The 12,898-nt window shown below is 38.6% G+C and overlaps 1 protein-coding gene across 1 annotated transcript; it reads right to left on the reverse strand.

Moving 5' to 3' along the window:
- Positions 1–950: 950 nt before the first annotated feature.
- On the reverse strand, positions 951–10,359 carry LOC119774587 (vitellogenin-2-like). Its single transcript, XM_038272130.1, has 34 exons — positions 10,320–10,359; positions 9,938–9,958; positions 9,685–9,836; positions 9,314–9,565; positions 9,046–9,210; positions 8,809–8,957; positions 8,576–8,726; positions 8,337–8,494; positions 8,081–8,246; positions 7,867–7,992; positions 7,566–7,784; positions 7,256–7,473; positions 7,072–7,169; positions 6,867–6,991; positions 6,614–6,715; positions 6,402–6,521; positions 6,121–6,307; positions 5,941–6,034; positions 5,651–5,836; positions 5,422–5,563; positions 5,095–5,311; positions 4,487–4,977; positions 4,342–4,386; positions 4,106–4,174; positions 3,797–4,003; positions 3,159–3,301; positions 2,917–3,055; positions 2,697–2,826; positions 2,136–2,319; positions 1,943–2,037; positions 1,759–1,853; positions 1,498–1,663; positions 1,228–1,389; positions 951–1,141 (listed from the first exon to the last, which is right to left on the reverse strand). Exons 1-34 carry the CDS (start codon positions 10,357–10,359, stop codon positions 1,029–1,031), a joined length of 5,127 nt encoding a protein of 1,708 aa, XP_038128058.1. The 3' UTR covers positions 951–1,028.
- Between the last annotated feature and the right edge of the window lie 2,539 nt (positions 10,360–12,898).

Genomic DNA, 12,898 nt, shown 5'->3' on the forward strand with positions numbered 1-12,898 from the left:
ATCTTTCCACTTCTAGATTATAGCCCATACAGTGCTCACTGGGACATTCAGAAATCCTTTTGTAACCATTGCTATCATTAAGGTTGCGAAGGTCTTGGAGAAAGCTCTTTACTTTTACCCATCATGAGATGTTTCTTGTATGATACCAAAGAAACCGTTTAACAGGCCATAATTTTTGACTGAACCAGCTGATATTAATTTGCACTGATGAGGGGATAGTGATGAGGGGCAGGATTGCTTTCTAATTACAGAGTTTTCGGCTTATATCTTGGCTTTCCGAGCCTTTTTGTACCTCCTGTCAGGGTTCCTGTGTGTGGGTTAGTGTGAGTTGTGCATCTCTACAATAGACGATCTTTGTGGATAGGTTGGGTAGCCTACACAGGTGAAAGAAATCTTTATAATCATACTGCTGGGCTTAAAAGAGCACCAGAGCCTTCATTTAGGGCTGGTTTCTTGTGTGTTGTAGCTGTTTAGTTGCTTCCTAGTCTCTTGCTTCCCTCGAGTATTTTTCCTGACGTTCATTGGTTTTGTTTGGTTTTCAGTATTTTTGTATTTTGGATTTTTGCCTCTGTTTCCCTTGGACTTTCATTAAAACATCCAAACTTATCCCTGCCTACTCCTCTCTGCATTTGGGTAATCAAAACCTCCTCTAAACCTGACACCTCCCTTTCATCACGTGTTCAATACTTTTTCCCTGTGCCATTTTACCTGTTGTAGCTGTTCCCATGATGTCTGTATTTCAGTTTTTACTTTTTTTTTTTTTACTTTATTGTCATAGATTTTCTAAATAAATCGCATTCGAACTGTGTGACTTAAAATTCTTCTTCCTCATATTATAAATACTGTTTAACAATACGGATATAGTAAAAATGAAGTACATATTCAAAAATGAATAGCTTGTTAGGGTCATTGCAGTTCACCACATAGTTCATTTCATTTTAGTTGCTTGTTCATTTTATTGCTTTTTTAATTTAGTTTACAAGCATTCATAACACAAAAAACAGAAGGAATGTCAGAAGGCAGCACAATCAGGCACACTGAGGAGTGCAGCGACAGGCCAGGTGAGACTCTGCTGTCTCACTCACATCAATGCTCTTCTCGTAGATGCTGTTGAGGCCATCGGAACGATTCAGGTTTGAATCTGCGACAGTGAAGAAAGCAAAGCAGTTAGGATTTCAGCAAACTTAGAGAAGAGGTTTAATAACTGTGTTCTTGTTAGCTGCTCACCCAGAGGGACGCAGTGGTAGCCGACAGTAACTGGGGCGGTTCTCACTGGCATGCAGCCTGGTAGACAGCGGAGGACAGGTTCAACAGAGTAGCATTTTGATTCCTCACCTTCCAGTCTGACCTGTTTCTCCAGCTTCACTGATTCAAGCTGCATGTAACACTCTGGGGAAAAAAGATTTGACAAATGTATTTCATTTTGTACAGAACAAAAAGGCTGTTTTGAGCATGTTATCATTTTTTTTAAGTTACAAAAATCTAAACAAGTTTTACCAGAAGTGTCACGGCAGCTCTTTGCAGGCAGAACCCAGGAATGAGCAAAGCTGGTTGCATTCCTGGAAACCCGTTCATTCGGAGTGCTGTACTCCTGCCTGACTTCACCGTCAGCCTTTCCACAGAGTCCACAGGTTTGGCCTCTCATCCAGTCCACAACTTTAACCTATAGAGAAGAAAAACAAAGATTGGAATCACCATTATATTACCATCAACACAGGATTTGATGAATATCTAAGTTTACCAGATCGGTTGCATCACCTGCACTTTATTCAAGCTAAGGAAGACTTCCTGAAGACCATGATTGGGAGCATGCAGAGAGACGCCCTCTTCTCTCACTCTGATCTGTATGCTGCCTGTTATAGAAATAAAACATTTAAGTAAATGGTTGATGTCTGCAGACCCAGCATGCCTTGGTAAAAAATAAAACAGCGTATCATCTCACCAGTTGGATGCTGATATGGCAGTTTGTTGAGAGGGATTTCTACTCCGTTAACCTTCACCACAATTGTGTTGTTCTCGGGATGCATGTCAACATCACTGTTTAAAAAACATTTAAATATATTTTAGTTTTTTTTTTCTGCAAAAAGAACTTTAGTTATATTGCACAGATACCATGTATATAAAGTTACCCTTACATGTTTTCAATCTTGACACTGATCTCGTTACGTTCTGTGGTTTGATCCCTCTTCAGCAGAACTATGAATTTGATTTCAGATGTGCAATCTTGAGCCAGCACCTGATGGCAAGAGTGGGGCATCTCCGTCTTATACTTCCTGTTGTTGAAGGTGACCACTGTGTCATTAACAACGGTGCACTGAGCTGAATTGAAAGATGGAAAAAAAATACATGTTAACCTCCTGGTATAAATTGATATAGTTTTAAATCATAAATAATTCAAATGCTTGTAAACTAGTTTGCGACTTGAAAGCTGTTGTGGGAAAACAGTGATAGGTTGGGCTTTTTTTTACCTTCCATAATATAACTGTTTTTTTTATTTATTTAATCATTTTGTTTTATTTTTAGTGACAATTAAAATTTCCAAAAAAATACAAAATGTCAGTTTCTTCAATTATAACAAACATCTAACAGCCTGTTTTAGCCAAATGACCACCAAGACCCTTCTGGTATATTCTCTTTCACTTGAATATGGATACCTTGAACTATTTAACCTATTTAGGTATTAAATAATTTTTTACCTGCATTAGACTTGGTGAGCACGTAGGTGACTTGATCCATCCAGTTGCCCTGGTATGCCTGCAGCTCAGCAGCAGTGTTATTGATTGGCAGGTAAAAGGGGAGACTCCATCCCAGTTTGTAAAAGGTGTTCTGTATTTTCAAAAGACAAGGCAAACAATCTTGTACATGCAATTTTAATATGGTTTTTCCACTAATAAAAAGATATTAAAAATGCTGCACCTTTGGGGTCTTCAGCGTAACATTCAGACTAGTCTCATTGGCAACGGCAACTGTCAGTTTGATCTCTTTGGGGTCATTGGAGACCTTGGTCCTGTTCACTCCATTTTCCACAGCAACTCGGGAAAGGTAAGTAGAAACTCTGAACAGACAAAAGAGTGTTAAAACCCTCGTGAAGCATATTGAACTAGTCAAATTATTCATTCCCACTCAGAGGGGTGACTTCTTTTCGTTTGTGATATTACCTTCCTGCATATTTCTTCCAGTAGCTAGGGAGTCTGACCCAGGCCAGCTTCAAACGGACTGCAGGCTCCTTCTCAACACGGCCAGTTTCAGCTGTGATAGTGGTGTTGTACTGCTTGCATTCAATTCCCCAAGTTACTCGAGTCTGGGCAAAAAGTTAATCTATTAATTGTTGAAGATTGAAATAGTTCTTCTTGAGAACAGCATCCCCATCATCAGTAAAGCATATTATCAGAGGTCCATTTGATACATGTACAGATAAACCTCTGTTTTTGAAAAATCATTGTTTTGGATTTTTTTTTTTTGTTGTTTGTAAAGTGGAAAAAAGGGCTCAAAAAGCAGGATTTTTCCTTCTTTAGCTCAGATAATTTACATAACTGCGCTGGCTGGCTTTGCAGTTCAAAAATATAACTTTGACAAGTCATATTGCAGAACAACGCATTGTTTTTTCAAAAGTCACAAATTTGTGCCATTTTACAGCAAAGAGGATGGTAGACAATTGACCGTATAAAATGCATCAGGTGAGAGCAAAGAATATGACTAGTGAGCTGCAGAGGTTCGAGTTCTTCACTTCAAACAAACTGGCTGGAAACACTAAACTAGCATGTGTTTTAAATTATAAGTAATAACAAAAGAGTACCATCACTTTGTGGTGGCTGAGCATCACACTGTCAGCACAGATTCTCCAGTTGTCATTTTCAGTTAGGTTGGCCACAATGAGCTGCACTCTGGCTGTAGGTCTGTCAAAGTAAGCAGCGATCTGATATCCCTGGTTCTTATTGTCAGCTCTGATGGCACGGACAAGGACTGTGACTGCTGGCCCGACACTGTTCGACAGGTATCTGGCCTGCAAGTACAAAGAAGATGTGTAAAGTAGTTTAATTTTTTCTTAAATTTTTTTAATTATTTGGATGTGCAGGACTTCAAACAGGCTGATTTGACAGCTTACCTTGTTGTAGATGGATTCAAAGCTGCTGGCACTGCTCCTGCTGTTGAGACGCTCAGCTGAGATGGAATGCTGCAAGGACAAAACTTCCAATTTACCCAGCTCATAAAGATTGTAAGGTGGGCCTGTTTTTACGTTTTATGCTTTATCTTCTCAAATTAACTTGGGAAGGGGATAATTAGAGGAAAATCCCTTTCCGTAATGGAGTAAATAAATGATGAACGGTAATTTAATGTTACCTGGTGAATGTGATCCTTGGTGAAGTTCATTTGAAATAGTTCCCGCTATAACACAAAAGTGAGTAAATAAAAATTCTCCTCATTTTCTTTAGAAAAAAAATTGTATTTTATATAGGTTTAAACAGAAATTGTGAAGGTGGTTTACCCTGGACATGGAGCTGGAGCTGGAGGAGCTGGAGCTGGAAGAGGAAATGCTGGATCGGAGAGACGAGTGGCTGCTTGAGGAACTACTAGAGCGCTGACTTAAACGTTGGCTAGAAGAGCTGCTTGAGGACCTTTTTGCTGTTTTGTTGAGGGGATCAGCAAGATCCAACATCTTGCTTTTGCGGCGTGAAGAGGAAGAGCTGGAAGAGGTCTTGGAAGATCTTGAGGAGGAGCTGCTGGAACGAGAGCTGCTGGAGCGAGAGCTGCTGGAGCGAGAGCTGCTGGAACGAGAGCTGCTGGAACTAGAGGATGAAGATTTTGTGCTGTTCTTCAGACCAGGAACCAGAATCTTCTTTAGCTTCATCAGGAATTTTTTGTCTTCAAGTGTTTCCTCCTCCTCCTCACTCAGATTAACCGCTTTAATTATCTTTTCGGCTGCTTTTTCACCAAACTGAACCTCGATTTCAATCCTTTCAATAGATGGCCCAGCAGCTGAAATGCAAATAAATTAAAAATATTGGTTGTTTGAACCTGGCAAAACACTTGCTGACGATTACATAGTAAAAATACTATTTTTTTAAATAAAGACTGTGCATCTGTTTTACTTGCCTGGGGTGACATTAACCAAAAGAGAGTGGTTTCCAACTATGGCATAGATGGGGGTGTTTCTGAGGAAGGTGGCATTGCGAGACCTAATATCAACGCATGCTTCAATTCCATATGTGTACGTTGTAGCACACATTTTCTTCACAATAGCTCTGGGGATTTTCATTTGACTTATACTTTGACTTGACAGCTGGGGAGGAAGAAGTTCAGAGGAAGATGACTGCAAAAAAAAAGAAATAAGAAAATAGGAAAAATAGAAACAGTAAGTACCCCAAATCATCCAGGACAGGGTAAAATGTGTTTAAAAGTGGTTCATTGATTCCGACTTACTGAGCTCTCATTCAGATTGCTGGAGAATTGTGAAAGATTTATGGTGGTGTTCTTGCTTGTGTGAAGCTCAAATGGAACCAATGGTGTGATTTTGGCAGCTGCAAGGTCTTCTACATTTCTTGTGATTGCTACTGTTTCAAGACTTGTATAAGGAAAGGATAAATACATTTAAATCAAATTAGAAAATGTCTACATTTATTTACTTTAAGGGAAAGAGAAATGTATTTACCGAGCAGAAGCAATTGTTTTAACCCCCTCAACAGGCAGGAACTGGTATTTATAATAGCCCTTGATCATGTCAAATCTTGCCTCCATCTTTTTGGGAATCACTGTGTGGACTTTGCCTCTTGACATTACAGTAGCCTGAATGAAAGGACTATTCACTCCCATAACGCCATAAGTATGCAAAGAAAGACTGCATGGAAGAAACAGTAACAACATTTTAAAAGAGAAATATAAAAGAATATTTTGGAAAAAACAATTACTTTCAAAGGTTAATATTCAGAACAGATGGTTAACCTTGGAGCGACTGAAGCCTTCATGGAAATATCTGACTTCAGCAGGTGGATGGGATGGAAATCTTCAGGAAGTGGTGGTGAAATTGTGGCTTGTACTACAAAAGTAAGAAATTATTATATCCAATCTGTAAAATGACTGATCTCTAACTCCCAATTGTTGAACTGAAACAATGAGGCTAACCTTCAACAGAAGCAGCCGCCACAGCAGCAGTGTAGAGACTAAGCTCCATGGGCAAACCAAGAGAGCTGGGGAAGATGCGACGAACCTCAATGGCCATCATGGGTTTTGAGTATTTCAGGGAGTAACCAGACAACAGAGCATCCAAAGCTTTTTTCCCATATGTACGGATTTCAGGTCCAGTGGCAAACTGTTAAAAACAAAATTTCTTATGAGACCAAAATTTTTGTTTGAAGCAGTAAAGATGATTTTACAAGTATGTAAGAATATGAGTGAAACACCACCTCAATCATTTTTTCAATCATTTCTTTGTCAATGTTTGCAAATGCGACTTCCTGCCCAAGAACTTTCACGTACAGAGAGCCGAGAGGTTGGCGGGAAGGATTGGCCCTCCACTCAGTTAGCTGCAGAGGGAAGAAAGTTGCAAGATAAATAATTTTTAACCAGTATGGAGAATTCAGTGATTCCCTAGTAGCTAAATATCTTATAAACCTACAGCTTTGAGAGCTTGCTTCATCTTAGTGATCCTACTTGCACTCTCGGGAACATCACGGACTTTCAAAAGGGCCTCCTGTACTCCCTCAGATCTGGCTCCAAACTGTAAATATATATAATTTTAAAATATTTTTAAATCATAAACAGTTCATAACCGGTTCTTAAATATATATTTTTTGATACAAAAATAATTTCAGCTGTATGAACTGAATCCTTTTGGTTTCAGTGATACATCAAGAAAATGACCACCATACCTCCAGAACATCAATAGATGCCCCAGACAGGTAAAGGCGAGCTTTAGCCATAACGTTTCTTGGCAAGACAGTTGCGGCATCGTTGATGTAAAATGCACTAGCAGCAGCTCCAAGCATCCAAGGATCTGCAGGTTAAAATCATTAGTTCACTTCTTAGTGGGTAACATCTTTGTGAGGGCATAAATATTTTCTGGTATACACTTACTGTAATAAGAGTCATAATGGAAAGCTCGACTATAGCGATAGCTCAGTCTTTCGAATTTGGGGCTAAGAATCCTAATGGCAACATTGCAGGCAGCAGCTCTGTAAAGAGAGAAAATATTAGGTATTTCACACCTTAGATAATTTCCCTCATATAACAACAAGGTGATGGTTAACAGGGTTCTCACACAGCGGAATGGTCAGGGGTGGTGGTCTTGGTAAAGGCCTTCATGTAAGAGTAGACGAAGCTAGCAACCTGCAGGTTTGGTTCTTTCTGGAGGCTCTGAGAGAGAGTGGTTACCAGACCCAGGGGTAGTTTGGTATCAAACAGAACAATGACAGCAATCATGCGGAGTTCTGGGTCCAGAGTCCTGTCCATGAAGAGCTGAACAGCCATATCCTGAATCTAATCCAAAAAGAACAATTCTGTTAATCCATCTACACAAACACCTTAAGAAAAGTCATTTTAAAACAGATTGGTCAGATGTTCTGCCTCACCAGCTTGGGTTCTCTCTTGGCAATTTTTCTCAGTGCCAGAGCAGCATCAACATGAACCCTATGCTCAAGATTGGAGGCAGCGCTACCGAAGCCAGGCAGCAGTTTCATGATTGGCTTCAGACTACTGGGATGTCCTGCATTACCCAGAACTTTGAGAGCCAGGGAGAGCTCATTATTGTCTCGCTTTTCAAGAGCACTGGCAATGAGCTCATGGAGAGGCTGCAGGATAGACAGAAAACCAATAAAAGTCAAAGGTGTATCAAATTTACTGTAGTTTTGGAAATGTACAAACAAAACATACCCTGACGAGCTCAGATGGACAGGAAGGTTTCTCAACACAGTATTTCTGAACCATTGTGCCATAGCCCAGCCAGGTAATCTCACGCAAAGCAGCATTTTCTTGAATCCTAGGGGTCATGGCCAAACCCTAGAATGGTGAAACATAAAACTTCATATGTATAGAATTGTCCCCACACCAATTTAAATAAAAATAACCCCTTTAAACGCCAGCTTGCCTCCAGAAGCTTGATGGATTCTGGGTCGGCTGCCACCAAGTGTGTGGCAGACATGATGGCCTGAGCAGCTTCAGCAGCGGTCAGTTCACCAGCCACAACCTTGTCCTTGATAAATTTAAGAGCAACATGAGAACCAATGGCAGGGATAGAGCTCAGCATCCAATGTCTGGGGGGAAAAAAAAACAAAAAACACCTCAGTACAATTTGTGTTTGACTCTTGGCTCCTTAATGTTCTTCCAAGTCCAAATGGATTTACCTATGATCACTCTTGGATTTAAATTGACTCCAGAGAGCTTCAATGCTCTCGTATCTGGCCACACGCAGCAGCTGGATGAGCTCAATGAACTTCAGGGGGGAATCTTCATGAGCCAGGCCCATATTGAGGCTAACTAGGTTGTTCAGAGTCTCAACAATCTATAAAAAGCCCAATAAAATGTTATGAGTACAAAATTATATCAAGAAAAAGGAAATGTGGGGAAACATTTCCCTAGGTACCTGAGCCTCAGCATTGGTGATTCTCAGAAGCTGAATTGGTGTCTGGAGGAGTTCAGTGCCGATCTCATATTTTAATGATCCACAGGGAATATAATCAGCTTGGACAGGCTCCAATGATGTCTTCTTAATGTCAATGAAGGTCAAGGTCTGCCTGTAAAGATAGGTTAATGCTTGATAATCAACTGTCCATTTGACTCATAGAGACAAGCTTTACTATAGCTAACAGCACATACTTAGACTCCATCTGAACAGCTCCATTCACTATGTTGAGAGGTGAGTACTGGAGGAGTTCAGTAGCGGTTGCCTCTAAGATCAAGGAACCAGAAGCTGAATGCTTCATGATGTAGTTGGAAGAAATTGCCCCTGAAAACACCTTGCCCCGCTGTAATGACATTACATTTTAAAATCAATAAACAAACTATTTTAATGCCTTATCAGAGAGTATCGAGGGCAATAGAAATAGTACTCACATTCACACATTCTGAACATTTCTCTGCAAAACCAGCAATGCCAACATCCTTGTAGATTCTCTCTGTGCAGTGATTCAGGTCAGTGGTTTTCGTCAAGTGGAGACGGTCAGCCTTGGAATCCTCACTGAGGACATAGTGTGTTTTACACACACCTTTCACTCCAGTCTAATACATAGACAGTAAGAAAAGTGGGAAGAAAAAAAAGTATTTCAGAAGGTACTGCAACTTTCAGTGAACAGGTGCAATGAAAGGAAAAATGATTCAGTACCTCTTGCAGGTCATATACATTCTGAGTCTTTTTGATGTTCATCTGAAAAATGTTGAGGATTCCCCTGAAGATATTCAGCACACTTGTAGAGATGCCTGCAGGTGCGTATAGTTTACCGATGACACCATTAGCATACTCAAACTTGATTGGTGTCAAGAGCTGAGCAGACAGAGCTGAGCTGAGCTTTGTGGCAGGGCGGAAAACCTCCTTGGGCCAGACGCCACTGTACTCTGAGATCACAGGGTCCTCAAGCTTAAAAATATCAATGTATAAGAGAGAATGTAAGCCTCAATTACTCCTGTGGTCTGGCATGTTTGGATGGTTGAGGTTTTGTAATAAAGCATGCATTATCACAATGGAATGCTTTTTACCTTCAGAATGTAGCTGTCAGGATTTGCTGCACCAATCAAGATTTTGCTTTGGATTTTCACCCCAGCTCTTGCCAGGCCCTCCTCAGGCAGGCCACCCAGAAGATATCCTTCATACTTGTATTCATAAGTCTTTCCAGGTGCAAATTCTGGGGCTGTGACCAAAAACAAAGATTCCATGTTTCACCAACTTCATGACAGTTTTAAGAATGTGCTGGGGGTTTTGAATTTTTAAATATAATTATAAACATCTTACCATAGCTCACCTGGGTGCCAGCTGAAACACAGAAAAAAATGTATTAATTGGGAATTTTAACTGTATATATATATATATATATATATATATATATATATATATATATATATATATATATATATATATATATATATATATATATATATATATATATATATATATATATATATATATATATATATATATATATTTTTTTTTTTTTTTTTTACACTATACTTTCTATATTTTATGGAATATGCTTCTTTGTAAGTGGTGTTTCTAGACTGACAGAATAATATCAATTTAAGTTTTTTAAAGCACTAAATATAAGTTAACATCTTTCACCAATTTTAGTAGTCTTATCCAACACTAAGTTGATTTTAGTGCACAAAGCAGTCCTCACCCACAATGGCCACAGTAAGAGCTAATACAAGCACCTTCATGGCTGGTGGATGTGAATGACTGTAACTAGAGGCTCCCTTTTAAAGACAGAGCTTTTCGACACAGTTTTTGAAACATTAACTAAAGGTCGGGTAAAATTTGTGCTGGTGTTACCATGACCCGATCCTGTTGGAGCTGAGTAAATAGGCTATTCACCATGGATGTAACAAGTTGTTTCAACCTGACTTCTGTATTTCCTGAAATTGACTGAACTTATTCAGAATCCCAAATACAGTCAATGTCCAGCCTTTTAAGTAAAAGAAAGGCAATGGCATATAACATCAGTTCTCTGTTTGAACATCCTTAAGCACACTTAACCATATTACAAAAATGATGCATGAGATGCTTGTTTAGTGTTTTTATTTCTCAAACTGGTATTTAATGCATCTAACATCATGAGGTTATAATCTGAAATTCCAAAAGTACATTATATGTCTTTAAAAATTAAATTAAAAAAATTTAATGTTAAGACAAAAACAAAAATGGTATGTGACTCAACATGGTAATTGAGTTCCATGTCACAATGATCTGACCTTGCAATACTTTGACAACCCTGTCAGCTAAAATCAAGAACTGTTTACTTTTCTACCTGCAACACTCCAAAGTGTTTGCATAACCTCCAGCGGTTCAAAGTTGTTGCAATGAAAAAAAAAGTGTATACATATATGCTGTACCACCCTTTTTTTGTTGTGAATATTTATAGTGCCCATCCTAAGTAAATTGCTTTACTGCTATAAAACAGTGACCCTACGACAACTACTTGCAGGTGAATACTGAAACGACTTATTGAGTGAGTCAAACGTCTGTAGTCAAGCAGTCCTTGCTGTACTGGACTTTTCTGTTCAACAACACTGGAAAAGTTGTTGTTATACGTATTTAAGCCATGCCCTCATTCGTATTAATGAATTAAAATGAGCTTTTTCCTGCTAAAAAATATCATCAACCTCTGGTGTCAAAAGCTTAATCAGAAATATCTAGTTAAGTTTTAAATTAAGAGGTTCTTTAATTGAGTCTGTTATGGAAAGTTTCACCTCCAACGGTCCACAGTCATGCTTGTCATAAAATTCTACATTCAACTTTGGATGATATTATTTGAATATTTTGCATCCTGCCTAAAGAGTAGGTGGAAAATGCATTATTTGATACAACATTTGAATAAACTATAACTTAAGCTAAGTTAAGCCAACATTTCCATTCAATAAATATAAGAGCCGATTATTTAGATTCATATAGTCTTATTAAAACAGAAATGCTAGCATTGCACTTTACTATAGCTTTAATTTTACTAAGATCATTCTATCTGGTTATTCCTAATAAAAAATCTGTATTAAGAATTTAAAAAAAGGGTTATTTCTCTACATAAAATAATGTACTACCCTTTTTGGGGTTACACCTTTTTCCTGTACAGTGAAGTAGGAGACAGTTAGTTGGTCTGGATCAGTTGATATGTTGATATCTAACATTTAAACAAAGGTCAATTGGTATTTAATCAATGTTACTGTTTCTAAAGAGTCATGAGTCAACATGACCTGGGGACAGTAGAGAGGTTGTGTAATGGTTAAGTAGATTCCTGATCACAAACACGAAAATGCCCCTTCCCATCAAAAAGATTTAACTCTCAAAGTTTCTTTAGGCATTTCAGAGTCTATTCTTTCCCCATTATTAATTATGCCAATATTTTTAGTTATTTTAAATCTTTATCTTTTGCAATGTGCATGCATTACTATCAAACATTTAATTATGTTCTGTTTTCTGCATGTATTAAATATGTCAAACTACCAAAGTGAAGGAAAATAAATGCACGGTGGATTTAACAAAGATTCCAGAGAAAATTGACTTTTCTCTATTTTTGATCTAAATCCTAGATTGCATCATGTTTTATCAATTCAATTAAATTCAGTTTATTATATAGCTCCATTTCACAACAAATGTCATCTCAAGGCACTTTACAATTCAACCAGATCATACAGTCAAGTCGATTCAAAGTTTTCTATCTAAGAAAAAACAGTTGATTGCATCGACTTATTGACTCAAAGGCAATCCCTCACACCAAACATGTTTATACCAACAGTGGGGAGGAAAAACTCCCTTTTAACAGGAAAAAACCTCAAACAGATCCAGGCTCAGTGTGAGCGGCCTTCTGCCGAGGCTGACTGGGGTTCAAGGAGAGAGATACAAAGATTTCAAAGTGAGTTGGCTCTTATTATAATTTTCTTTAGGCAGGAAATATGAACCCTTAAGCTAAGCACTATGAATGGACAGTATACAACTGTCACAGAAATAACAATAATAAGTGAACATCAATTATCTCACACTGGAGAAATTTACCTCTGCATTTGACCCATCCCCTGGGGAGCAATAAGGGATTAAGGGTCTTGCAGTCTGACCCTTTGTGCAGTCTGTGGGAAGCGAACCGGGTACTTGCAACCTTCTCAGAGCACAAGCACGCTACTCTAACCACTAAGCCACCAATCCCCAAAATTACAGGGAGGAAATTACATTGATTAGAAAAATGATTTCACGATATGCCTATGTTTTACA

The sequence above is a fragment of the Cyprinodon tularosa genome, unplaced genomic scaffold (genome assembly GCF_016077235.1).
Source record: "Cyprinodon tularosa strain WSP-4 unplaced genomic scaffold, ASM1607723v1 ctg82, whole genome shotgun sequence".
In the NCBI taxonomy this organism is placed as follows: Eukaryota; Metazoa; Chordata; class Actinopteri; order Cyprinodontiformes; family Cyprinodontidae; genus Cyprinodon; species Cyprinodon tularosa.

Coding starts and splice junctions, on each gene's coding strand:
- LOC119774587 (XM_038272130.1), bottom strand. CDS start 10,359: ATGAAGGTGCTTGTATTAGCTCTTACTGTGGCCATTGTGG. Junction 6,716..6,866: donor CATCTATTGATGTTCTGGAG/GTATGGTGGTCA, acceptor ATATATTTACAG/TTTGGAGCCAGATCTGAGGG. Junction 2,827..2,916: donor TTACGCTGAAGACCCCAAAG/GTGCAGCATTTT, acceptor TTGAAAATACAG/AACACCTTTTACAAACTGGG.